This window comes from Thalassophryne amazonica, unplaced genomic scaffold, assembly GCF_902500255.1.
Source record: "Thalassophryne amazonica unplaced genomic scaffold, fThaAma1.1, whole genome shotgun sequence".
In the NCBI taxonomy this organism is placed as follows: Eukaryota; Metazoa; Chordata; class Actinopteri; order Batrachoidiformes; family Batrachoididae; genus Thalassophryne; species Thalassophryne amazonica.
The window spans coordinates 5,442-31,724 of record NW_022986537.1 but is presented as its reverse complement, the minus strand read 5'-3'; the positions used below and the strand labels follow the sequence as shown (position 1 = coordinate 31,724).

The 26,283-nt window shown below is 41.7% G+C and overlaps 1 protein-coding gene across 1 annotated transcript; it reads left to right on the top strand.

The window, feature by feature from the left end:
• The first annotated feature begins 4,021 nt into the window (after nt 1-4,021).
• Nucleotides 4,022-25,928, top strand: LOC117506275 (trinucleotide repeat-containing gene 18 protein-like). The gene is made up of 5 exons (XM_034165766.1): nt 4,022-4,256; nt 14,120-14,224; nt 14,519-16,300; nt 21,542-21,629; nt 25,670-25,928. Exons 1-5 carry the CDS (start codon nt 4,037-4,039, stop codon nt 25,911-25,913), a joined length of 2,439 nt encoding a protein of 812 aa, XP_034021657.1. The 5' UTR covers nt 4,022-4,036; the 3' UTR covers nt 25,914-25,928.
• The last annotated feature ends 355 nt before the right edge of the window (nt 25,929-26,283 follow it).

Below are 26,283 nucleotides of genomic sequence, written 5' to 3'. Positions count from 1 at the left end.
TCTTTGAGTTCATCTCATACAAAATGGGAGCAAAACCAAAAGTGTTCCGTTTATATTTTGTTGAGTGTGTGTGTGTGTATATATATATATATATATATATATATATATATATATATATATATATATATATAATATGTATACAAGGTCTGTTGGAAAAGTATCGGACCTTTTTATTTTTTTCAAAAAGTATATGGATTTGAATCACGTGCGATTACATCAGACAAGCTTGAACCCTTGTGGGCATGCAAGAGTTTTTTCACGCCTGTTGGTTATGTCATTTGCCTGTGGGCTGGCTTTGAGTGAGGAGTGGTCCCCCCCTCCCGTTGGAATCTCTTTGTCCGAGAACTTCCTGAGAGACTGATGCTTTGCTTGATCAAAATTTTTTCAAAAACTGTGAGGCACATCGAAGTGGACACCATTCGAGAAATTCAGCTGGTTTTCTGTGAAAATTTTAACTGCTGATGAGAGATTATGGACTGTTGCTGTCGCTTTAAGGACTGCCCTCGGAGCGGTACGTCGCGACGCGCCCTGAGCCGCCGCTGTCTGCCTGTTTCGAGCTGAAAGCTTCCAGATTTAATCCTCTGTTGACCCAGGACGTCGTGAGAGAACAGAGAACTTTCAGAAGAGGTCGGTATCAGCAGTTTATGCGGACATTCCACTGTTAAAGGAGATTTTATTAATGAAAGACGTGCATCGGGACGCAGCCGGCGCGGTACGGCGGCACAGGAAAAACACCTCTGTGTTGATAACCATTTGTAAAAACCAGGCGGCGTTTGATGGCTTTCAGTTGAGTGATTATCGGAGAAATTGTTTAACAGCTGGACATGTTCCAACTTGTCCTTAAGGCTTCCAACGGAGGTGTTTTTCATGTGGCGGCGCACGGCGCCTGCCACAGGAAAAAAAAAAAACGGGGTCACGTTGTGTAAATTGTTGCATGTTTGTGATTTCATGGTAAATGTGATGTGTGAATATGTGATCATATTATGATTTTTAGGGTGTACTGACCCTTAATCTGAGTAAGCAGTTGAAGATGAGTGAGTGAGAGGGGTGTACTGACATTAGGAACTTTGTACCATGTCCGAACATATTCATCCCACAAAGTCCAGTTTCTGCAGATGCTCTTGGCCCTTCCAGGGCATGTCACACTTTACAGTGTCTGGCTGGACTCACAGAAATCGTCTGGGGCATGGACCAGTTGGATTCGGGTGCTGTCTGCATGGAGTGTAATGACAACAACGGTGTTGCAGCATGGCTTTTGGCCATTGCTTTATGACTGCTTTGTGACTGTTCAATTTAACAGTTAGTACTAATATTATCATTACTACTTGTATACTACAGTCTTGACTTCATTCAACACCATTTGGGTGAAAAAAGTTTGCGTTCTCTCCTCATGGTTAATGAGCAAAGCTGCAAAACATTTACTTGTCTGCTGCCTCCGAAAAGTCTGTACTATGATTGATAGATAAATCCCTTATTCCGTTATCTATTCAGATGGGACAGGGTTTATATGTGGAGGTGGGGTAAAGTAATTTTTACCATAGTTACTCAGTGATTTTCTTACCTCTGAATGTGCTTTTTCAGACACTTCAATGGGCTGTGTACATATACAGGCGTCTAGACACATTTGATAGACTGTCATCCCACCAGCAGCAGAAATTTGACATTCACACTGAGTTTTAATAATGTACAATTTCTGTATCAATTTGTTCACACACATTACAGCTAAAGTCTGGCTTCCAAGGTTTATTGGTGAGACTACATTCAGAGAAAAATGGCAACTAGGAACAATTTGTAAGTCATGATTTTATGGGTTTGGAAAAACCCATGGTGTGGAAGTTTGAGTGAAAAAGACACGAAGGCTGCAATGCTGGAGTAGGAATGTAAACTGGATCTCCAAGGGATGTATCCTTGCTGCAAATGAAATACCTGGATATTTATAGAGGTCATTGTTATCATATACATACACAGTTTTTGACTCTGTGACCTTCAAAACTAGATGAATGCCATTCATCGAACTTGACCTACACCTTCAAGAGATGTAGCCTTGCTCCCAGTTTGGTAAACCTATTGGGAATACATTGTTGCTGATATTTTTGTCCTCATGACCTTCAAAATTTGGTCAAAGTCACTCATCATTGAAGTAGGCTTCAACCTTGAAGGGATGCATGTTTGCTGCATATATGAGGTCTGTTAGAAAAGTATCTGACCTTTTTATTTTTTTCAAAAACCTGATGGATTTGAATCACGTGTGCTTGCAGGAGCCAACCTTGAACCTTCGTGCGCATGCGTGATTTTTTTCATGCCTGTCGGTTGCGTCATTTGCTTGTAAGCAGCCTTTGTGTGAGGATGGGTGGAGTCTCTCGCCGTTTTTTCTTTGCAAGGAAATGGCGGAATGACTGGAGCAGCACGACTGCATCAAATTTTGCCAGAAACTGGGCGACAGCCAGGCGGAAACCATTCGGATTATTCAGACGGCTTTCGGTGACGATCCTATGGGCATCACACACATTAAGGAGCAGTACAACCGATTTAAAGACGGCCGCACAACGGTAGAGGGCAAGCCTCCGTGTTGAAGCCTCACAGGACATGTTGTGACATGTTCACCTCGTCCACAATTTCTCGGATAGTCACACGACTGAAAAGCCACCAAAAGCCGTCTGAATCTTCCGAATGGTGCAAGAGCTGGGCATGTCATAACATATCCTGTGAGGCTTCAACACGGAGGCTCTTTTGCTGCACCATCAGCTTCGTGCCGATGAATTTCACTGCAACTCTTTTCATGGCAAAATCTGTCACAGTGGAATGTGCCGAAAAAGTGATGATGTCCACCTCTTCCGCAATTTCTCGGATAGTCACACGACGGTCCCACATTACCACAGTGTTCACTTTGGAAATGATCTGGTCATTTTAGCATGTTGATGGCCGACCGGAGCGTGGCGCGCTCTCCACCGTTGTGCGGACGTCTTTAAATCGATTGTACCGCTCCTTAATCTGTGTGATGCCCATAGGATCGTCACCGAAAGCCGTCTGAATAATCCGAATGGTTTCCGCCTGGCTGTCGCCCAGTTTCTGGCAAAATTTGATGCAGTCGTGCTGCTCCAGTCATTCCGCCATTTCCTTGCAAAGAAAAAACGGCGAGAGACTCCACCCATCCTCACACAAAGGCTGCTTACAAGCAAATGACGCAACCGACAGGCATGAAAAAAATCACGCATGCGCACGAAGGTTCAAGGTTGGCTCCTGCAAGCACACATGATTCAAATCCATCAGGTTTTTGAAAAAAATAAAAAGGTCGGATACTTTTCTAACAGACCTCGTATGATTAACCTGTTTGAAATACTTAAAATTATTGAAAGTACAGTCTTTATCATACACAGACACTTGTTTTGACTCTATGACTTTAAATATTTGGTCAAAGTCAGCCATCAAACTTGACCTAGACCTTCAAGACAGGTATCATTGCTGCAAATTTGGTAAACCTGACTCAAATCTGTGAAAGGTTATAGGGAGTAGAGAGTTTTGTTCGGACAACGGATGGGTAGCATTTCTGTGTCTCTTTATCTGGGCAACAGGGGACAAATTGAGAGGTGGTGATGCACCAGTTGTCTGCCTGGGTGGTTGCCAACCAGGATCCAAAGTGGCTCAATTGTGTGGTGGATGCAGTGACGTGTAGCACTGGCAAATGCTCTTTGGCCTGCAGATCCAAAGATCCGGAGCACCAAAACTAACATGCCATTTTGCTCCAGTTGTAAAGCGCACTCTTAACATCTTTTATAATCATTTTCCAGTGTTGAAAAAAAAAAACAAAAGTCATTATTGTCCCACCGGTTCTGCTGGCACTGTGACGATTGTGGTTTAAATCAAAGTGTCTTTATTTTCTGCTGCAGTCTGTCTGTGGTCTGTCGTGCTGAAATGGAGTGCGCCGTGGCTCGGTAATAATGTGATTACAGTGGACTGTTTCAGCGTAGAGACATCAGCATGTATTGATTGTGCACACAGCAGGCCGTGGAGGAAAAGGACAGCATGTATATTAGATATGGCTAGAGGTGTCATTTCTGATTTTGGGTTTTGTGGCTCCTGGGGTGAATTAACGTCCGTTTTTTCTCGTTTCCTAGGTGACGCATTCCCAGGTGGCTCCAGTCCCTTCCTGTCCGGTTACCCTGCCCCATCTCCATTAACCTCTGACCCTGCGTACAGATCCTCCAATCCCACTAGTCTGCAGATGGCTCAGCTGTGGGCATCACATGCTCATGAAGGTAACTGTCTGTCTTTGTTAGCTTCCCTTCTGCATCTTTTGAGCACAGCTTCATAATTCACATGCATCAAGACACAAATGACTTGGTGTTTCCAATCACATTTCTCACCGTCTGCCCTGTCCTGCTGCACAAAGCCCAGGAGGCGCGTCCCTATTCTGTTCCTCATTGCTTACACCAGCGGGTTCCTGTTCCATTTGTGTCTGTCTGCTGGTAGCGATGCTGCCGGCTCTGTCCTACATGTCTCACTTCCTCTGCCTTCACCCAACTTTCTTCTGTCGTGTTTTACTATAATCTGTCTTCCTCTTTCACGTTGTTTTTTTGGAGCTGTCTGTCCAGCGTGCACTTTGTCTTTCTCTCTGTCCCACTTTTCTGCAGCATCTCTTCTATCTAAACCCTCTGCTTGGTCCAAAAAAGTAACCGTTAATGACTGCCACAGTTATTTTTCCTGATTTCTTATAGTGTTTCTTAAAGCCAGAAAGTTGCCATTTGAAATGACTTTAGTTTTGTGTCATGTCTGTGATCTGCTTTTTTCTACAAAATTAAACAACTGAATGAACATCCTCCGAGGCCAGTGATTCCATAATTATTGCCAGGGGTTGTAATTTCGGACAAGTTATTTAAATTAATGTCACGTCTGTTTTTTTTTTTTTACTCAAAATATATTTTATTGAAATTACATGTACAAAACAGAAAAGAACAGGGCACACCATCATAATACAGAATATATTTGTCAAGCCAAAATAAAAAGTTACCCGAACAAATCTATATCAACTGATTTTTTTTATTTATATATTTATATACAAACAGACACACAAACTAAACTAAAAATCAACCCCTACTCCAAATTCCAACCTATCACTTCCAGTACTGTACCATCCCTTCACCATAGGACCTGCCTAGTGTAATATCCCAAGTATTGTTCGTCTCTACAAGTCAAGGCTGCTAAAGAGCTGGAAATGTTCTCAAAAAAGGACCCCATATTTTATCAAAAGTATCCAGAGACTGTTTGAGCGAATACTTAATTTTTTCAAGTTTCAAACAAGACATTATATCTTGCAACCACTGTAAGTGAGATGGGGGGAGGGGTCTTTCCATCTGAGTAGGATTGCATGTCGTGCTATGAGTAAAGAGAAGGCAATAGAGTGTTTTTTAACCTTACTTAAATGTAGTTTGTCCTCAAGTACCCCAAAAATAGCTGCTAGGGGGTTAGGTTCCAGTTTGGTGTTGAATACATGAGATAATGTTTCAAAATATTCCTTCCAAAAATTACTCAAACTAACGCATGAAAAGAACATATGGCCAAGCGAGGCCTCTACAAGATTACATCTGATACATAATGGGCTGACCGTCAGGTACATAGAAGCCAGCTTAGCCCTTGAAAAATGGGCCCGATGTACCACCTTAAACTGGATCAGTTGGTGCCGTGTACAAAGCGAGGATGAGCTAACCAGCCCTAGAGCAGAGACCCATGCATCGTTATATATGGGGAGGTCAATATCTTTTTCTCGAGCCATCTTGGATTTAGCTTGTAATGGGATTTTTACGTCTGTTTTTTATAAAGTGAAAATATCATATATATGTTTTAGTTTTAAAGTACTGCACTAATTTTGAAGGTTTTAGTGTGGACATGCTGTGTCCAGGTGCATTATGGGTACAGTCATTACAGGAGAAATGGATTTAAGATGCTCTGATCAGGCTCCACACAGACAACAGCATTAAACTCTTTGTATATTGTGCCTAAAATTCTCATGAATATATTCTCTCGGTTTATAGACGTTGTTGTTGTTTGTTTTATGTGAAAATGCCAGAAGAAGCCCAGGTTGCTTCTCCAAAAGCCGAAAGTCTGTTAAATTGTGATTCAGGCCATGTGATATAACCGGTGTCAAAATACATAGAACACTGCCATCTACTGGTGACCGGTTATATCACAGTGTTGTCGACCGCAGGATTTTAAAATGATCTGTAGGTTTCCAAAACCTGAGAGACCACACATGTGGAGATAAAAAAAAAAAAAAAAAATCATACATCTGATAGGTTTAGTTGTACAGTGTGTGGTGTCAGCCATACGATAAAAACAACACACAAACAGATTTCACACATGAACATTCCCAGGTCAGACACCTCGCATTCTGATTGGTTGCATGTCACATTTAGCTCCTCATGTCCTTCTTAACACACCACACACGGCCTGAATATCTGATAAGATTATATTTAGCATCATCACGATTGTCGGGGCATCCTTAAGATTGTCGGAAGAGGAAGATCAGGTCCGATATCGGCCTAATTATCTTGCCATGTGAACCAGGCCTGATGTTATGTCGCCTCATGGAGCGACTGATTGATTGATTCGTTGTTATAACACCGCACGGAGCTGCTAACCGATCGGATGTTATGACACCACACGGCGCGACTGATCGATGCGTTATTGACACCGCACCATAAAGTTCAACGACTAAAATACCATTCTGGGCGCAATGAACATGTTTTCACTATTATTTGATTTTTTTTTTTGTGCGACTGACATCATTATTCAAGCATTCAAAAGGTGATTCCTATCGCCACACAATTCCAGCCACACACGAGAAAGTTTTTTGACAGTTCTTGTTACTGAAAGAAACCTTGTCTCCCTAACTGGATAGAGTTGTGATTGCGCGTGTGCTTAGGCGCTGTCTAGCGGGATCTTGAAAATGTCTTTCTTTTATACAAATGAAAAAAATGACATATTTTACAAAAGCACATTTATTTGTAAACACCAACACATGTTACATTGATTCACTTGTGTTGGTTTTTACATAGAATGAATGAATCAACCAGTCAGTATGAGCGGAGACTTAGTTACCCATAATCCCTTTGGGCATCTGTGTGTTGATGTTCAAATCTTCAGAATTAGTACATTATTTTAAAATTAACAGATATGTGTTATATATCACTTTGTACATTTTAAGAGTTTACATTAATGTAGTTATTCTATCCGGAATAATTTTATTTAGAAGGCAAAACCATAATTCAAACCTGCTTTCCATTTCAAGACCTCCGCCTCATCGCTGGACCACTGTATGCTGTCAGGGTAAATGACGCTTTCCTACAGCAGGGGGGCAGAGCGCACAAAGACAGAAGCGCTGGCTCCTTTGTTGTTTGGGTTTGTGATCGCCTTTGATTCTATTAGAAGCTTTGGCGGTGTTTAAACTCAAAATCAGCTTCTTAGTAGTTGAGAGTGTATGGGAGGCAAAGTTGAAAGTTAATGGTTATCTGTAGCTTCCGATAAGTTTTTAGGCAGTTTATCGGTTTAGCGTTAAAAAATATAACTTTTCAGTTAGCTGATTACCAGTTATTGAAGCTAACTTTTTGGTTAGCTGTGCCCACCACCGACTACTACTAATAATAGTAACAACAACTAAAATGTTTAAATCAGTATTGCTCTGGGCCTTAGTTTTACTATAGTTTTGGTCTAAATTTAATTGATAAGCCATATTAAAAACAAAATTTAACTTAACTTAATTTAACTTTTCTGCATAACTAAAATAAGATGTGAAGCAATATGTTTTTTACCGTAATGTTTAAGCTCAGGCATTTCTGGGTCTATTTGGGGTTCTAGCATTAAAATGAGCTCAGTTAGGATGAGGAAAGACAAAAATATGAAAATAATTACTTGGTTAGTAATCTTATCAAAGGAACATGTAGGTTGTGCTATCAATTTTAGATAAAGGCAAAGAAAAGGTGAAAATGTGCAAAAGAAAATACAAATACAACACACATTAGTACAACTAAATTGAGGGGGATAAGGGTTACAAAATAGCCACCCAAACTCTCCAGAATACATCCCCCCCGTTTCAGATCCTATTGAATTAAGCAAAACATAATTTTGTTCAGCAGGAGAACAATTAGCTGTTTTCTTAGCTGTGTCCACCTTCTATTACCTTAAACTCTAGGATGTGATCGCAAAAGGGTTTCTACACAAAGTTAGATGGTGAACAGTTTATGATTTTCCCTTGAAAACTTTTTCAGTCAGAATTTGTTTTTTTGTTTTTTTCTTTCTTTCTTTTTTGCGTTTTAATCCCTGTGTGTTTTTATCAAATCTTTCTGGAGAAGAAGGTCAGATAGGAGGAAAAGTGTCCCAAGGCACATTTTGGCAAGGTAAAGAGAGAACGACATACAGGTTTTATTTAAATCTGATTGTGACGTTTGTATGGTTCAGATCATTTTCAGTGCTCCTGACACTCGGTAAATCAAATTGTTTGCGCAAGGATAGGTTTTTATTTCCTCTTAATTGTTCTTTTGTTGCGGAGGTGTTGGAGGAGCAGAGAGACTGCCTTCCTGGTTATTATTATGATGGGATATTGGCATTTTGTTTCTATTGAAAGATGATAGCAGTTACAGTGTGCAGGATTTAATGTCATCTAGCTGTGATGTTACACATTACATTATTCGGGCACAGGTCACGATTTTGTTTTCCTTCATGTTTTCACTTCTTTGGTGATGGGGTTTCATGCTCCCTCACCTTCTTTTGTTATAAGGAATATGTATGGTTTCAATTTATTTTCATTTATATAGCACCAAATCACAACAGAGTTGCCTCAAGGTGCTTCACACAAGTAAGGTCTAACCTTACCACCCTCTAGCGCAAACACACAGACAGTGGTAAGAAAAAAAACTCTCTGATGATCGTCCGTTTTACAAAAATGAGGGTTCTCACACTTGTTCACCTGTACTAGCAGGCAGTAGACAGTGTGTTGAGGAGGAACTACATATTCCTCTTCTTTTCTTCAGTCCTCCACTGTGCTACAAAATGTGAAAAATAAACCAACCTTTTAAGGTTTGGATTTCAGTATAAATTAATATGAAAATAGTTGCGCTTACAACGAGGAAATTTGTGGCCAAACCACTACAGCGGGGACCAGCACTCCTGGGATATCCAAAATGGGTGTAACGAGTCATTTGCAGCCAATCTACCATCAACAGAGCACAGGCCAGTGGAATACTACTGTGGCAGTAGAAACAGGGGTCAAAGAATGTGTTGTGTTGGTGACCACACAGTCGCAACACTTTTTTACATTCTCTTCAAAGCCAAAGGGATAACCAACTGTGAGCATTTTAACTTTTAACGGACGCTGTGGTATCTGAACCCAAAGGTCATCACGCCTCCCCACCCACAGCTGTATAAAGAAACCATAGACTTGACATTCTGATATGGAGTGGAAAAAAATCTTTCTTAGCCTGAAGAGAGATTCTTAATACAAGGTATTTGGTTTAACAACAGCTAAAGTTACTGATGTTTCCAGGCAGCAGTCGAGAGTCAGACTTTGGATATGCCATGGATGCACCGGAACAACATTAAAGGTGTTACAGATCAAGCTTAGCTGTTAGATGTGGTTAAAGGATGTTTTGGAAGAAGTCTGTCTTGCATGGTTTTCCTACACATCATTCGACACTATTTCTGTCTACCTATTTCTTTTTCCAACCACTAACACCTTCCACCCCCACCTCCTTCAGCTTCTCCATTTCAAATCAAAGACATGGATTTATGTCCTGGTCCTCCTCCTCTTCGTTTCTTGCTGGAATGTCTTTGGTGTTTCCTTGGAATGACTGGAGTGAGGAAACAGGAATGTCTCACCCTTCCTAAGTGACTTGGATTTTTTAATTTGGGGTCTAACACTCTGACACCAGCCAGTGTTGGATTTGTGGCCTGCTCAGTGCTAATGCAGAAATTCTGGACATTTCATCAGGTGTGGGGTTTTCTCTATATTAAGATCTGGTCGCTGAGAGCAGCAGCTGGCTGTCGGGCAGACTATTGCGCAACATTAAACGCAAGCGAAGCTCATGAGCAAACGTATTGGCTGGTCGCAGATGGCAAGAGGTTAACCACAACCATAAATACAGTCTTAATAATGAGAAATTTGCATTAAGCAATTTTAAATAAGAAGCAGAATTGATTGAGATGTTTAAAATTTGGTGAATGCAAGTAATAATGAGTTGATGGGTTCTGCTAACAGCAAAAGCAGCACCTTTGCAGTTATGTGGTTTGGCTAGGGCTTTGCTCCTTACCTGTTACAATTTAGCAAGAACAAGGAGAATTGATGGTACCCAGGTATTTGTATTATTAACCAACATCCCAAATGGCATAATAGTTAGCCATGATACATCATCAAATTGTATATACATTCTGCCTTACTGAATAATAAACTTTGAAATGGATTATCTTATGTAATCATCCGTAATATTGCCTAACACTAGTACACTGCTTTTGTGTAATTTTTATTTTTGTTGGTTATGCTACATGTAAGCTAGCCATCTGCTGAGGCCTGCACCTCTCGCCATGGTAGCTTATTGTAATGGCTTACATTCGCTAACCTTAGCATTTCATCTAATTATACACAAGTTCTATCTTACTGATTAAAATTTTTTTTGACAAATTAGCAGTTGTGAGGCAAAAGTGGACAATACAAATAAACTCTCTTTGTGTAATTATTTTATTAGTTGTTAGCTAGCCAGCTACGAAGGCCTACTTATTAGTAATTTCCATAATGGATAGCAGTCCTGCCTAGATGAGTGCAGATAAGCCAGCAGGTTAGCACTAGTTAGCTTGTTTGGGATAGCATCCTTCTTTTGAGGAGCCGAGAGGAGAAGAACTGTTTTGTCGTCTTTAAAATATTATTGTTGCATTCCACTGTTTGTCTGTACAATTTTGTTTGCATCCAGTATGACAGATCTCCATGGTGATAACTGGTTTATGTTACATTGGTGTTCCCCATGCTAGCTTATGGTAGCAGCAATCCTATTAGATAACAATGCTATGTCATCTTATAAAATTCTAGCCTATGGAAGTATAACTTGTTCTGAAAACAGATTAATATTTTTTGCAGCCGGTGTAAAGCAATGCTGAACAGTACAGACCAACTTCATGTTATTGCCACTTTAGCATGTGATATGCAGTTATGCTAGCTAGTTACTGGTGTCCAGTTCATGGCTGTGTCCCAGTTCAGTGGCTGCACACTTCTAAAGGCCCATTTACACGAGCACGCCTTTGCTTCACTCAATGGCACGAACTGTCGTGACGATCCCACCCGCTGTGTTCACAGCTGGACTCCGTTCTTTGTTCTGTTTGTGCTGGACGATGTATATATAATAAAATAATTTTTTTGTGGCAGATTAATCTTTTTTTTTTTTTGTGTGCAAATTGGCCTTTGAAAACGGCCCTAATCACTTCCCAAATCACAGAGGAGGCTGCAGCCGGAGCCGTTCATGCGCGCGCCTAACAAGCTGCAGAAAGCATTTTGACCCTTCTAAAAAGGGAATTATTTGACTTGTTTACATTGTCATGGCTTAATAAAACAGTTGCGTGTTTTTTCCTTTTTGTGTGCAGCTCTTAAAGCATTTATTTATTTATGTTTATTACAGATTTAACTTCTTGTTATAATCCTTCAGACGAGCTGCGCTCTGATGCGATCCGCTGACGTCACCACTCGCCCTGTTCACTGCTTGTTTTCTTCACTTGACGAGCTGCACGTCGTGTTGGCGATTAGAATGCGCCACATGGCACGACATTTGTGCATGAAAATTTTTTTGAACATTTCTAAAATTTTTCTGTGCGCAATAGCGCGCACCAGCGCCCCTCTCACATCCTGTCTGCACCAGTTAAAGACGAGTTTACTCTCCAGCACGACACATCACGACACAGGTCGTGATGTGTCATGAAGCAAAGGCATGCTCGTGTAAATGCCCCTTAGGGCTGCAGTCGTTGGCTGCTTATCACTGTTGCCAAGGAAAATCACTATTGGCTGCCCTAGAAGTCACTAAATGATCACCTAATTTGCATAATTCTCAAGGTCGGTCATCCGAGCATTTAACCTCAGGGGGCAGGTTTTCTCAGTGAAAACATCACCGAAGTCAATACAAATACATGTAATCTGGTCACTTTTCAAAGGGGTCAGACTCGTCAATAAAGTCAGTTTAATGTACAAAGGTTCATATTTCAGGTCATCTTAGTGTATAAATCTCACCGTTTGAGGCAATGATAGCTGTCAACTGGCCGTTAGAAGCAAGTTAGAGACAATAAAAAAAAATGGCTGATTGTAATAGAACAGCATACAGCCCGAGCATGTTGTCACCAAGCAACCAGTCATGGAAGTACGAATTCTCGTCTTCGGATCGGCCACTGCACCACGTCACGTGGGCGGCGACCTCAAGAATTGGCCAAAAGTGGGGAAAAAAAGCCCCCCAGAATATGTTTAGAACTATAAATAAACTTTCTTCTGTTGATTCTTGGACTTGGAATGACCAAACGTGACCCAAAAGAGAGATTCTAGCGAGTCACTTGGGTTTTTTTTTGTTGTTGTTGCTTTTGTTTGTTTGTTTATTTAATTTTACTTTAGTTTCCTTAAGTCTGGTATTTAGTGCGGTGATATATTTTTGACAAAGAAAAAAAATCTGCCCTTAATTGACGTGACAGTCATTTGGGACATTTGTTTATTATTTTGCTGTTCTGTTTTAATTTTGCATGTCAGTGAAAAAGCTCAGCACTTGGGTTAAAAACAGTTTATGAATAGAATTTAATAGTAGTGAAAGATAAACATGCACAGTTGCAAAGACGAAGGCAGGAACCAGCCTGTCTTACATCTCTGTGAGCCAATCAGCAGTTCTCACTAAGGAGCTCTCAGCCAAAGAAATAGTGTAACTCACTACTGATTGTCTGCCTCTTTTTCCGTGCGAGCGAAGGAGGCAGGCGGTCTCCTGTGAGTGCCTTGGGACGGGGAGGGGTCCAGTCCCACGGAAGCACCCACTGCTTATTGAAATACATGTTTTCACATCAGAGTCTCCAATAACACCAGGAAAAAGTCACTACAGGGGTCTGAATAGTCACTAAATATAGCAACAAAGTCTATGTTGGCAACACTGCTGCTTACGTCATAAATGGCACGACTAGGCTGTCCATTTCAAAGTCAGCATACAAAGCCGCTAACATTTGTAACCTTCTTTCCCCTGAAGACAAATGATACAACTGGCTTATCCTTTACGACCTAAGCACTCTCATGAGTCAGTGATATATATAATTTTCCATGACAAAACTGGTTGTCAATTTTACAAAAGACAAAAGAACACATTTATTCTCTGTATGTGGAATTACAAATAAGTAATATTTCTAAGTAAAACATAAATAAGCACTGAAAAATGATTACTAAACTACGGGTTATGCACACTATGCTGTGCTGGCATGTGCAACTGTCAAGGTTGACAGGTGACAGGAGGTGGTGAAGGTAATGACGCAATAGCCAAATTCTCTGTGGGGTAGATCTCATTTCAGAATGCTATCTCCATGCTAACATAAATTAACTAGTATGTAGCTGGCACTGAAATGAGCTAATTTGTGGCAGATGTGTTCTGCTGAGATGTTTTCATTATCAGGCTGCTGCCAAGTTAGTAATTGTTATGATTTGGTCCACATTGACAACAGAATTAGCTAAGTTTAGCATTGAGCCAATTTCAGAAAATAATTGGTGTTAATTCACAAGGTGACTACAGCATTAATCAGATACAAAAGGCATCTGGTTTCAAATTTGCTCCCCCCGTCCCCCCCAAAAATCAAATTTGTTAACCAGTTTAAGTGAATTACAAACTTTTCTTATTTCTCTGTGCTGCTGCGTCCTGTTGGTAATTATTTAATTCCAATAAATAAAACAAATAAACAGACATGCTGCAGCTTGTAATGTTCTAGACTGTTCCTCTGGATCTCCACTTGGAGACCGCTGGTGAAGCATCTTTGTGCAATAAACAAGCTCTTATTTAGTGCTGTACATGAAGGATTTTATGGGTATGTTGGTATGGGTTGTGCTGGTTTTGACATGCGCGATCCATGTTTCTGTGTTCAGGTTACTCTTCTCTGCCAAGCAGCCTGTACTCCAGCCCCTACCTGTCCCTAGGACACCTGGAGCCTCCCTCACTCTCACAGCAATCTCTCTATGACTCTCATAAAGGTCAGTAGATCCGATCTGTCTTGATTAATCTCCTGGACAGCCATAGGAAACATTTTGACCTTGGGTTGTTTTTCCATGCAGTTTTTCCTCACATCTAAAGACATGCAGGTTGGGTGAATTGGAAACCTTATAATTGTCCAGCTCTCCCTTGTGAAATAGATCTTAGATCTCAATGGGGCAAACCTGGTTAAATGAAGGTTAAATAAAATAAATATATAATTTTGTGCATCAGCCTGGCTATGGTGGTTCTCATATCTGTATTTTTTTTTTTTCTTTCTGGTTTGTTTCTCGCAGACGGTTTTTATCTACAATCATCCATAAGCCAATCACCTCTCCACCCACCATCTGCTCCCCCCTCCAGCCCATCCAGCTCCACCCCCCCACAGAGGATGTCCCGTGATGGCGGTAGGGACAGGCCCTACCGGGTAGAGAGAGAAAAGGAGAGGGAGCGTTTGAGAGAGGAGCAGAGACCGCACAGTGTGGTGGACTTGACACAGGATGGCAGGAGTGAGGAGGACCGCAAGGCAAGGAGTGCTGAGAAGGAGAGAGAGCAGGAGTCGGAAAGAGACAGGGACAGCTGGAGGTTCCACCCTCCGTCCACGCAACAGAAGGCGCACTCTCAGCCTTCCACAGGAGAGCTTAGATCCAGGCCGTCACCTCCTCGGGCCTCCTTCCTTCTAGGTGGGACTGAAGGTGCAGACAGAGGCGGTCGGGATGAGGAAGCCAATGCTCGACTTAACCATAACGCTAACTCTAATAATGCAAACTTGCTGACAAGTGCTCATGCAGACAGACAAAAGAGGAATGACTCTGTGGCCACATCAGCTGGGACCCTGCACGTCTCCTACCTTACTCCTCCCTCACTGCAGCCTCCCACCGCTGGTCTGCTCCACCCATCCACACCCAGAGAACCTATAAGAGAGCAGAGAGTAAGCGCACCCACATATGTGCCTTCTGTAGAGGTTTATGATGAGCGGGTGGGGCCCATCCAGATCGCCTCACAGGCCCGTGACAAACACAGAGACAGAGAGCGGGAGCGCGAAAGAGAGAGGGAGCGTGACAGAGAACGTGATCGAGAGAGGGACCGAGAGAAGTTGAGCTATAGGTTTCCTGAGAGGAGCTTCTTGGAACATTCTCGACTCTCGCAGTCTGGCGATTCCAGCAATCAAAGGGAGGAGGGTTCAGTAATTTGTTCCAATGGTATAGTTGGTAAACGCGGGCAGGATTCAGCTTACTCCACTGGCCAGTCAAGGTTCAGCCCTGATGACAGGGACATGCCAAAACACGCAGTCCGTTTGGGTGCAGATCGGGCTGGAGTGGAGCCAAAATGGAATCCCATCAGCCCCTTATCCAACTACGCTACAAGCCACATGGCAGCCCTGGCGGCCCAACGTGGACGGACACTCTCTTCTCCCCACAACCAGCCCACACAAACGCAAATGTCCCATTCCCCTCACACAACCCTGAACGCCCAGCACCAGTCCAACAATAACTCCCACACCTCCCGCAGCCATTCTCCCCCAGGGCGCTCAACTGAGGAGGGGAGTCAGAGACGCTACCTGGATCCGGCGGCCCTCTACCATCCTGCTGGGTCATTGGTGGGAGGACCCAGTGGCGGAGAAAGAAGTGGAGGGTCGGGGACGGATCCCACAGAGATTTCAGCTATGCAAAGTTTGATCAAATACAGTGGAACTTTCCCAACTGAAGGTCTGGCGTCGTCCAGGCATGGTGCAGACAACCGGGGGCCTTTTGGAGGTCTTGGTAACATCGGGATGAGAGCAGAAAGGGACAAGGACAGGGAGCTGGAACGAGACAGAGAGAGGGAGAGAGACAAGGAAAGGGTAGTGGTTGGAGCTGGAGGTTCTGGAGCAGTGAGGATGCCCCCCCAGCTGAAGCGGGAGCAAGAGAGGCCAGACAGCGCCAGGTCTTTTGGCCGAGAGGGTGAGGGGGAGGTTCGTCACCCGCCGGTTGGCATTGCTGTGGCTGTGGCACGGCAGAGAGACAGCAGCAGCACCAGCAAGCAGAGCAGTGGACCATCAGACACACAGAGGCCGCTGCTGCAAACGTCCATTAAGGGTACGTTTTATGTAAGAATCATTTCAGATCAAACCTCGTCTCCCCTTCAGACCTCCGTTCTTATGGCGGCCACTTCATCTGTTACTTTGCACCAATCCTAATTTTATGTGGCATATAGGAGGTAATAAAAAAATAAAATCAAATGATTAAAAGGTTTACACAGAAACTCAAACTTATAAATAAATAAAAAATAAAAATTGTGGCTTAGTATATCATTCTAATGACTTGAGTCACCGTAATGAGATAGAGTTTTGGTTTTCAAAGTTCTAATTAATTATAAGATGAAGTGTAAGTTTTTTAGTTTGTATCTCATTTATAAAAGTCAGAAATTGACTTTAAACTCATAACTTACAAAGTCATGAGTTAGAATTTAATATAACTGATTAATATAAAAATTTTGGCTTTTTATTTGTGATACTTCATTTTTGTGTTTTTATTTTTCATATGATGCCCATAATTGTCCTCCTTTTTAAATGTCAGTTATATCTTGGAAAGGCAAAATTGTGACAACTTAACAGTCAAAATAATGTTACAAAGACACAATTTTGGCTTTCTAAGTCATAAGTCAAACGTTTGAGTTAATATGTCATAATTTTGAAAAAAGTCTAAAATTGTGACTCTCTGATCTTATAACTTGGAAAACCACATTTGTTTCACTTTATCTCATAATCAGGACTTAATTGAGTAGTAGAGTCTTTGATCATACTTTGGGGGTTTTGGTATTGCTTCTCCCACATCGTGTCAAAAACTATAGTCCCCCCCATGGTGCATCTCCAACTATGTGGGTGACTCTAACTTGCATGTTAGGGCACGAGCTCTCTCTTCTTTTTTTTCTTATTAAACCACTGCATGCACATTGCAGCAAATATTTGCAGAAGTCTGCTGTGGTAGGATTGACTCAGAATTGTGCACTTGGTGGTAACAGCTGGGTCCGAGAACTCCCATCCACCCCCAGTGCATTTGGTTTGAAATATTTGAAAAAGTTTATGTTGGCATTCACTGTACATACTGTAATTGTCTGTGGTGCAGTTCTAGGCAGGTTTTATCAGTTGTAGTCCAAGCATTTCATAAGAAACAAACTTTTTTTTTTTTTTTTTTGGTCGTCATTCATTCCACTGTCATGCTACAGTGTGGCTTCTTGGTGAATTACACTACGGGGAATGTGGATCCCTTTAGTTAAACGAACCAAGAGCTAATGAATCCTCCTCCTGGTTTCCATGAATAATGGAAGCTTCATTTTCTTTGAGATCAAAGTCATATTTCCTCAGCCCTGTTTGGCTTTGAGGTATTCATGCACGTAACATGAATGGAGCAGCAGACACCTCCTCCCCCCTGTTCCCTCTTTCTAATTATGTAATAGAATGGATTTTGTGAGAGAGGCTGTTTTCTGCTGCACTCTCACTGCACTCACATGCCTGCTGTAGCACGCTCTGTTTTTGCAGGTCAAGGTCATTCAGCTGTAGCCCTCCACTGTCGCTTCTTTTCTCGGCTCCATCCTTTTCTGTCCTCTTGCAGTTTAGCCGCTCTTTTGGTCTCTTTTTCTTTTTGTTTAGCCGAATCTCTCCCTCTTTGCCCACTTGTTCCCCGCAGTGTGAACAGGCCTTTGTAAAGGCACTCCTTCATCCTGCATCAGGCCCCCTGCTCCTTTCCCCTCCACGCTTTTCTTCAGCTGTTGGCTCTCTGTACGCCCACCCCACCTCCACCCTCTCTGCATTAAACATGTCATTACAGAGTGCTGCAGCTAAAAGCTACAAACAAGCCTGGAATTACAATTAGACCATTCCTGCGTTGCTAAGCAATAGATCAGAGACTGACAGGCTGTGTGCGTCTTTGCATACAGGTGTATATTAGGAACTGTGTGCATTTTGGAGATACTGTACCGAGTGTGCATTTAGACCCCCCACCCCATCCCGACCCCTGTGCTGGGAGCATTTATTCATTTACTTTCATGAGCGCGGTGATTGGTTTCAGAACTGCTGCATCACGGATGCTTCAAAATACGAGGTCTATTAGAAAAGTATCCGACCTTATTATTTTTTCAAAAACCATATGGATTTGAATCACATGTAATTGCGTCAGACAAGCTTGAACCCTCGTGCTCATGCGTGAGTTTTTCCACGCCTGTCGGTTGCGTCATTCGCCTGTGAGCAGGCTTTGAGTGAGGAGTGGTCCAGCCCCCTTGGCGGATTTTCATTGTGAGGAAATGGCGGAATGATTTGGGCTTTTTTTCCATCAGAATTTTTTCAGAAACTGTTAGAGACTGGCAGCTGGAAACCATTCGAAAAATTTATCTGAATTCCTCCGCACGTCTGTCTCAATGTGCCGAAAAAGTGCTGATGTCCACGTCTTTTCACAATTCCTGTGCTAGTCAGACGACATCCCGGATAAAACACAGCGTCCAGTTTGGAAATGAACGGCACATTCCACTGTTACAGGAGTTTTTGTCATGGAAAGAGGAGCGGAGGCTTCGCGTGTCGCGGCGGTGCCGCATGGCGCACAGCAGCGCCGTGATGAAGCCTCACGGGACATGTTCTGGCATGTCCAGGCACATCCACAATTTCTCGGATAATCACTCGATGGAAAAACCACTGACAGCTGTCTGACCGCCATCTCAAAGCCGTCCTGTGAGACCAAAACAGAGGTGTTCCTTTGTCTCGCTCCATCAGCAAATCGGTCGTAACGCGCGAAGCCTCCGCTTAGCTTTCCATGACAAAATCTCTTGTTAAAAGTGAAATCTGCCAGAAAATGGTTGATGTCCAGCTCTTGTGATAACCAGAGAACGTGCACATGATGGTCCCGGCTCCACAGAGCCATCCGTTTCGAAATTATCCGGTGGTTTGTGGCTCTCGATGGCGGCACAGAGCGCGGCGCGCCGAGCGTCCTTAAAGCCATCCTTAAAGCTGTAGTAACAGTCCTTATTCTCTGTGAAGCCCGTAAAATTTTCACCGAAAGCCAGATAAATTTTTCGAATGGTTTCCAGCTGCCAGTCTCTAACAGTTTCTGAAAAAATTCTGATGGAAAAAAAAGCCCAAACCATTCCGCCATTTCCTGACAATGAAAATCCGCCGAAGGGGTGGACCACTCCTCACTCAAAGCCTGCTCAGACGAATGACGCAACCGACAGGCGTGGAAAAACTCACGCATACGCACGAGGGTTCAAGCTTGTCTGAAGCAATCACACGTGATTCAAATCCATATGGTTTTTGAAAAAAATAATAAGGTCAGATACCTCGTAAATGTAGAAGATTACACATGAATGGATGTGTGAATGGACACTTGCATTCGTAGGATAGGAATGAGAATTGAAATGGACAAATGATAAGACACAATTAATGGGAATGCATGGCTATGAGAGAAAATATGCATAAACCAGTTTAGAATGACACCAAAGCTGTGAAGGTTGGCATGCAGTATTAATTGCTGGCATTGTAGCGCATAGAAGAATATGTTCTCATAACCTTGGTAACTGTCTTGGAACCTTTTCCCTGGAGCATGCCTGAGAGTTTTCAAGACTCTTGTCTCTTCACATGCATGCATCGACTTGGAGGACGTTGCTGAGGGGTTCAGCAGACTCATAAAACCTGTCTGTCTTTGCTGCTCTGGAACCTTCAGTCGAACGGTGTTGCACGGACATAACAGATCCACCCCCCCCCCCCCCCCCAAAAAAAAAATGCTTAAACGAAATGTGTTTGGGATGAGTGGATTGTAGGAGTGCTACACAGAGGAGTACACACAAGTCGTGTGTATGTGTATATGCGCAGTAGATCGTGTGTGTCTGTGAACCTTCCACATACAAGATTCCTCAGGTGTCTCCAGATAATTAACTGTTGGAACAGACTAATCAATGTCACCAAAAATGTAGTAGCAGGGGTTGAAATACATTTTTTTAACCTACTTGCACTGGTGCTAGTAACAAAAAAATTACTTGCACCAAAAAAAAGTTACTTGCACAACCAAAAGTCAGTCTTATATCAACCTTAAAACTCCTCTTCTTATGTGTCAGACTCTTCCTGTCTGGGGAGAGTTTGAGGGGAGAACGGCAGCAGCGGCAGACAATTTTTTTTTTCACATGTATGCGCGAACGAATCGTCCGTGAAGATTATTTTATTTATTAACTACACAGATGTATAATAAAACAAATGGTGACTGGTTTATAACACAATTATGACAGAATTTGAGGGGAGATAGCGAGGAACCGTGGCGGCAGCCAGTTTTTTTTCACGTGTGCGCGCGAACTAATCGTCCGTGAAGATAATTTTATTAACTACACAGATGTATAATAAAACAAATGGTGACTGGTTTATAACACAGTGATGACAGAGTTTAAGGGGAGAGAGAGCAAGGAACCGCAGCAGCAGCCAGTTTTTTTTTTGTTTTTCTTTGTTTACATATGCGCGCGCGAACAGGACAGGAGGTCCTCAAACTGGAGCTCCTCCAGCTCCATTTATTTGTTGCAGCTCCTGCAGCAAATAATGAAATTCCCCGAATTGGGAACGTCTCATGAGGATGTTGTGAACCCAGAGACGGCACCGCTGGCGACGTTTGTCAGCTTTCCACAACAAATAGAGCACAGCAACTCGCTCCGTGTGTGAGAGTCATAAGACGCAGGGAAGACAAAGACAACACACTGGAAATTGTTTTTTTCCTTATTTATTCCTTTATTGGTTCATTCTACTGGTGCTTATAGTTGATAAAACTTAGATAAAGTTACTTGGACCAGTGCTAGTGCAGTATAAAATTACGTGCACTGTTTGAATAATACTTGCACAAACTAGCACGTGCACATACTAATTCGACCCGAGTAGTCTGAAAAACACATTTTCCTGGAGGTTTTTGCAACCAGACAGAGATGATGTAAAGCCCATCAATCAGAAAATCATTTGTCATCAAGTAATAGTTGAATGATGTTAATGATAATATCAGAAAGGAGTTGGTCACATTTATATGAAAAAAAAATCAGAGGATCACATTATTAGTTGAAATCAAAATGAAGCTTTGGAATGTTTAATTTTTAAATATTTTAAAAATATTATACAGTGCGGTATTGTTTCCTTGTTTTCCTCTATCCTGCTTTTGTCTCCCTGTTTCCATTTATTTTCTTGTTGCCTTCACTGTACCGTTAATGATAAAATCAAGCTCATATTCTTTATACTTTGTGGTCTGAGGCTTTCAGCACTCTGGGTGCTTTTGTTATGCAGTTTCTAAACAAAATGAAGTAATTTTCTTTCTTTTTCTTATTAGAAGAGGAGAGAGGGGTGGACCATTCTCGTCACCGTGATGACAGACTGCTTGCTGGCCAGCTGGAACGTGATCAGGAGAAAGTGCTCAGGTCAGACGGCGTGGTTTCCACTTCAACATATGAATAACATCGTTTTGGGGCATGTGGTGTAATTTGTGGTGTTTTATTTTTCTTAATCATACATTCATGCCTGAGCCTGTGGTCTGTCCCAAATCATCCTCGGTAACCCAAACTTTAAATGGATGCCAGTGGAATTGTTACAAAATTATAGCCAATTATTTTTGTGTTCATTGTACTAATGTATTAAGAAACAGACACTACAGCCAGCTGGGTGAGGAGTTGGAGTGTCTGTGTGCGATTGTTGCGAATTGTTTTTGATCAAGTCTAAAACCCAGGATTTCACTGACTTCTTGGCCTCAGCCACCAGAAGTATATCTGCATATGATGAAAGTGTTGAACTTATAGAGACATTAACTTATCATGGCGTTTGTCTATGCTAACACCTTTGCAGGAGAGCAATGGACCATGTCTTTAATGTTCTGGTGCTTCCTGTCTTACTGTAGAATTTGGAGACTCAGCCATTAACCAGTGACCTAAAGCAACAATGTCTTTGGTATTCAGCTTCTCTGGAGTATCTTTACTAGACATGAGGCAATAACCGGTTTCACGGTATAACGTGGTATGAAAAAGCCACCAGTGTTAATTTTGACAAGAAATTTTAATTTAGTTTTAGTCTTAGTCTTTTGACTACAATTCTTTTAAATTTTAGTCTAGTTTGAGTCATTCAATTTGGATTAATTTTAGTCTAATTTTAGTAGACTAAAATTGCTTCCTATTTTAGTCGACTAAAATAGGAAGCAATTTTTGTTGACTAAATCAATCACCATTGTGGGGTATAATAAAAGAGAAAAAAGTTAAGACTTGTGCTTTCATTTTAACATTACAGTTAAAAAATGTATTTTCTTCAAAGCAAGTTAGATGACGTGACAATTTTATGCTGGGTCAGTGTGTAAATAATGATAGCGTGTTCATGCATTATCAATGTAAAAATATATACAGTTAATCAGTGTTTTTCACTTGTATTTTACACAAATTAACATGTTCACATATTAGCATAACCCAGCGTGACCACGGTGATGCGGATATTTACCAGCCCACCAGACAGTACATTTCAGTTCATCACATTTATTACTAATATGTGAGCACACTGTAGTCAATATACAATTATATATATATAATGCCTTAGTGATTTTACCTTTGAGAATATCTCGAGGTGGTTGTTCTGTAGATGTCTCTTTAGATTTGTCGTGTTCTTGCCGCGGATTACTGCGTCGCATGCTTTACACTTTGTCTTGTTCTCTTTGTCGTCAAATATGAAATGGGCCCATAAATCTTCCCTTCTTTTTCTGCCGGCCGTGGACATTTTGTCGCTTTTTCTTTCGTGTCTCGTTGTTTTCTCATAGTCTCTTGACTCTCTTCAACTACCTCTGTTGTCTTCCCATGTGCGGTTGAAACAGTGGCTTACTTCCTGTTACTGGTTAATAAGCTAAGCTCTGATTGGTTCTCCTCTCGTCTGCTCCCACCTCTTCTATCTGTTGAGTGGTTGTTTTGCCGTTTCTCCCATCTTACCATGATCCTAACTGTCTACTGATTGGATTTCCGTCTCGTCTTTTTTTCGTTGACATGAATATAAATTAATTTAGTTATAGTTATCGTCTCAAAAAAAGAGTTTTATTTTCGTTTTCGTTCAGTTTTCGTCCGCAAAAATATATTTATGACGAAAAAAAAACGAAAATATTTCCTCAACGAAATTAACACTGATTTGCAGGCCATGACATTGACCCTATGTGTCTTCTTGCAAGGAATGTTTTCACAGTTTTCGCTCTATGGCAAGATGCATTATCATCTTGAAAAATGATTTCATCATCCCCAAACATCCTTTCAATTGATGGGATAAGAAAAGTGTCCAAAATATCAACGTAAACTTGTGCATTTATTGATGATGTAATGACAGCCATCTCCCCAGTGCCTTTACCTGACATGCAGCCCCATATCATCAATGACTGGAAATTTACATGTTCTCTTCAGGCAGTCATCTTTATAAATCTCATTGGAACGGCACCAAACAAAAGTTCCAGCATCATCACCTTGCCCAATGCAGATTCGAGATTCATCACTGAATATGACTTTCATCCAGTCATCCACAGTCCACAATTGCTTTTCCTTAGCCCATTGTGACCTTGTTTTTTTCTGTTTAGGTGTTAATGATGGCTTTCGTTTAGCTTTTCTGTATATAAATCCCATTTCCTTTAGGCAGTTTCTTACAGTTTGGTCACAGACGTTGACTCCAGTTTACTCCCATTCGTTCCTCATTTGTTTTGTTGTGCATTTTCAATTTTTGAGACATATTGCTTTAAGTTTTCTGTCTTGACGCTTTGATGTCTTCCTTGGTCTACCAGTATGTTTGCCTTTAACAACCTTCCTATGTTGTTTGTATTTGGTCCAGAGTTTAGACACAGGTGACTGAACAACCAACATCTTTTGCAACATTGCGTGATGATTTACCCTCTTTTAAGAGTTTGATAATCCTCTCCTTTGTTTCAATTGACATCTCTCGTGTTGGAGCCATGATTCATGTCAGTCCACTTGGTGCAACAGCTCTCCAAGGTGTGATCACTCCTTTTTAGATGCAGACTAATGAGCAGATCTGATTTGATGCAGGTGTTAGTTTTGGGGATGAAAATTTACAGGGTGATTCCATAATTTATTCCTCAGAATTGAGTGATTCCATATTTTTTTCCCTCTGCTTGGTCTAAAAAAGTAACCATTACTGACTGCCACAATTTGTTTTTTCCTGATTTCTTAGTGTTTCTTAAAGCCAGAAAGTTGCCATTTGAAATGACTTTAGTTTTGTGTCATGTCTGTGATTTGCTTTTTTCTACAAAATTAAACAACTGAATGAACATCCTCCGAGGCCGGTGATTCCATAATTTTTGCCAGGGGTTGTAGCTGTGGTTTTTGAAATACTTTAACAGTCTTTTCAGTCTTCGTGAATTTCATGTAGTTTAATTGCTCTGAGTTAATGCATAATTTGGTTTACAATTAAAAGGAAAATCATACCAGGTCCTTCTTCCACGTAATATTCTGTTATTTCAACATAATCATCGACGGTTCAAATAAAAGGTTGAATCTAGCATCATTTAAATATACACTAATTTTTCTTGAGATTTGTTCTTCCAGGAGATGTTGAAAATGTATCAGTAGATGAAAATTTAATTTGGTTTCTGGGGCCCCACAAGGCCCTAGACCCCGGCTCCTCGGGGGTGCGCTCCCAAACCCCCTGCGAATTTTCCTCGGATTTCACAATTTTCATTTCACAGCCCTGCTGACATGCACTGTCAACTGTGGGACTTTCCAGACAGGTGTGTGCCTTTCTAAATCATGTCCAGTCAACTGAATTTACCCCAGGTGGACTCCAGTTAAGTTGTAGAAATGTCTCAAGGATGATCAGTCGAAACAGGATGCTTCTGAACTCAACTTTGAACTTTGTGACAAAATGCTGTGAATACTACGTACATGTGATTACTTACTTTTTTATTTTTAATAAATTGGCAAAAATCTAAAAAAAAGTCATCATGGGGTATTGTGTGTAGAAATGAACTTCATCCATTTTGAAATATGGCTGTGACATAAAAAATATGTGGAAAAAGTGCAACGCTGGGAATACTTTCTGAATGCACTGTGTGTAGTCACTGAGCCAGGTTATGTTCAAGTATTGTTTTTAAATATACTATCCACTACTATCCATATGCTGGTTTGATGAGGCTGTTGTATTACGTATGTGTGAATGTGTGGCCGGCCGCTGTGCCAGCGCAGTGCTGCTCTTACTGTAGTACTTGTAACATTCTTTGGCAAATCTTAAGCCTTATTTGATGACGCATAATTCTCTCTGCATCAGTCAGAAGTGAAGCAGATGTGCAGCTGTGCTGGAGTAAAAACTAGCCTTTCCTGATGAAGCAAGAGGATTTGATCACTGGGGATATAAATACTGGCTGGAAAACTACTTCAGCATTGTCTGTTTTTGTTCATGACAGATACTTTACTTAAAAGCATGTTTTGGTTCCATGCAGAGAACCGAAGGAGCTGACAGAGTTTACTCAGATGCATCCAGCCCCGCTGTCAACTGGCCTGACACCCAGTATGATGACTCCCAGCCTCATGACCCCCAACCTTATGGTGACAGGAGGTGCCGCTCTGGCGGGGGCAGGGCGCTGGCCTCCAGATACCTCAGCGTTGACCTCTCACCCCTGGTTACCCCGGTCTGGTGCTCCCCCAGTCTGGATTTCCAGCTCACCCTACAGTAAGTACACATGATGGAACACGGCTGATACGTGCACAGATGTGTTTCAATTTAATATTGCATGTAAATTGACACATTTTAAACTTCAATTGATCGTGCAAAGCCTTCAAAGTTTGCACGTTCATTAGCAAAAAATAACACATTTGAAACCACTTCAATACCCATATAGGGCATGGTTGCAAAACTGTGCATGTCTGTGTACGCTTTCCTGATTGGCGTAGCAGAAAAGGGAAGTGCTTGCCGTCTGCTGAATAGCTTGGCCAGAAACGACCCCCAGGGGGTCGAGTGCCGCAGACATTCCTGAGCTTTGCAACACATTTCAGACTTGCTCATGCAGCACTAGTTATTGAGAAATAAAAACATGCACATACACACTCATGATCT

Excerpts from the sequence above, each read along its gene's own strand:
- LOC117506275 (XM_034165766.1), top strand. The coding sequence starts at position 4,037 with ATGGCTAGAGGTGTCATTTCTGATTTTGGGTTTTGTGGCTCCTGGGGT. Across the intron at positions 4,257-14,119 it reads GGCATCACATGCTCATGAAG|GTTACTCTTCTCTGCCAAGC; the intron begins GTAACTGTCTGT and ends TTCTGTGTTCAG. Across the intron at positions 16,301-21,541 it reads GCTGCAAACGTCCATTAAGG|AAGAGGAGAGAGGGGTGGAC; the intron begins GTACGTTTTATG and ends TTTTCTTATTAG.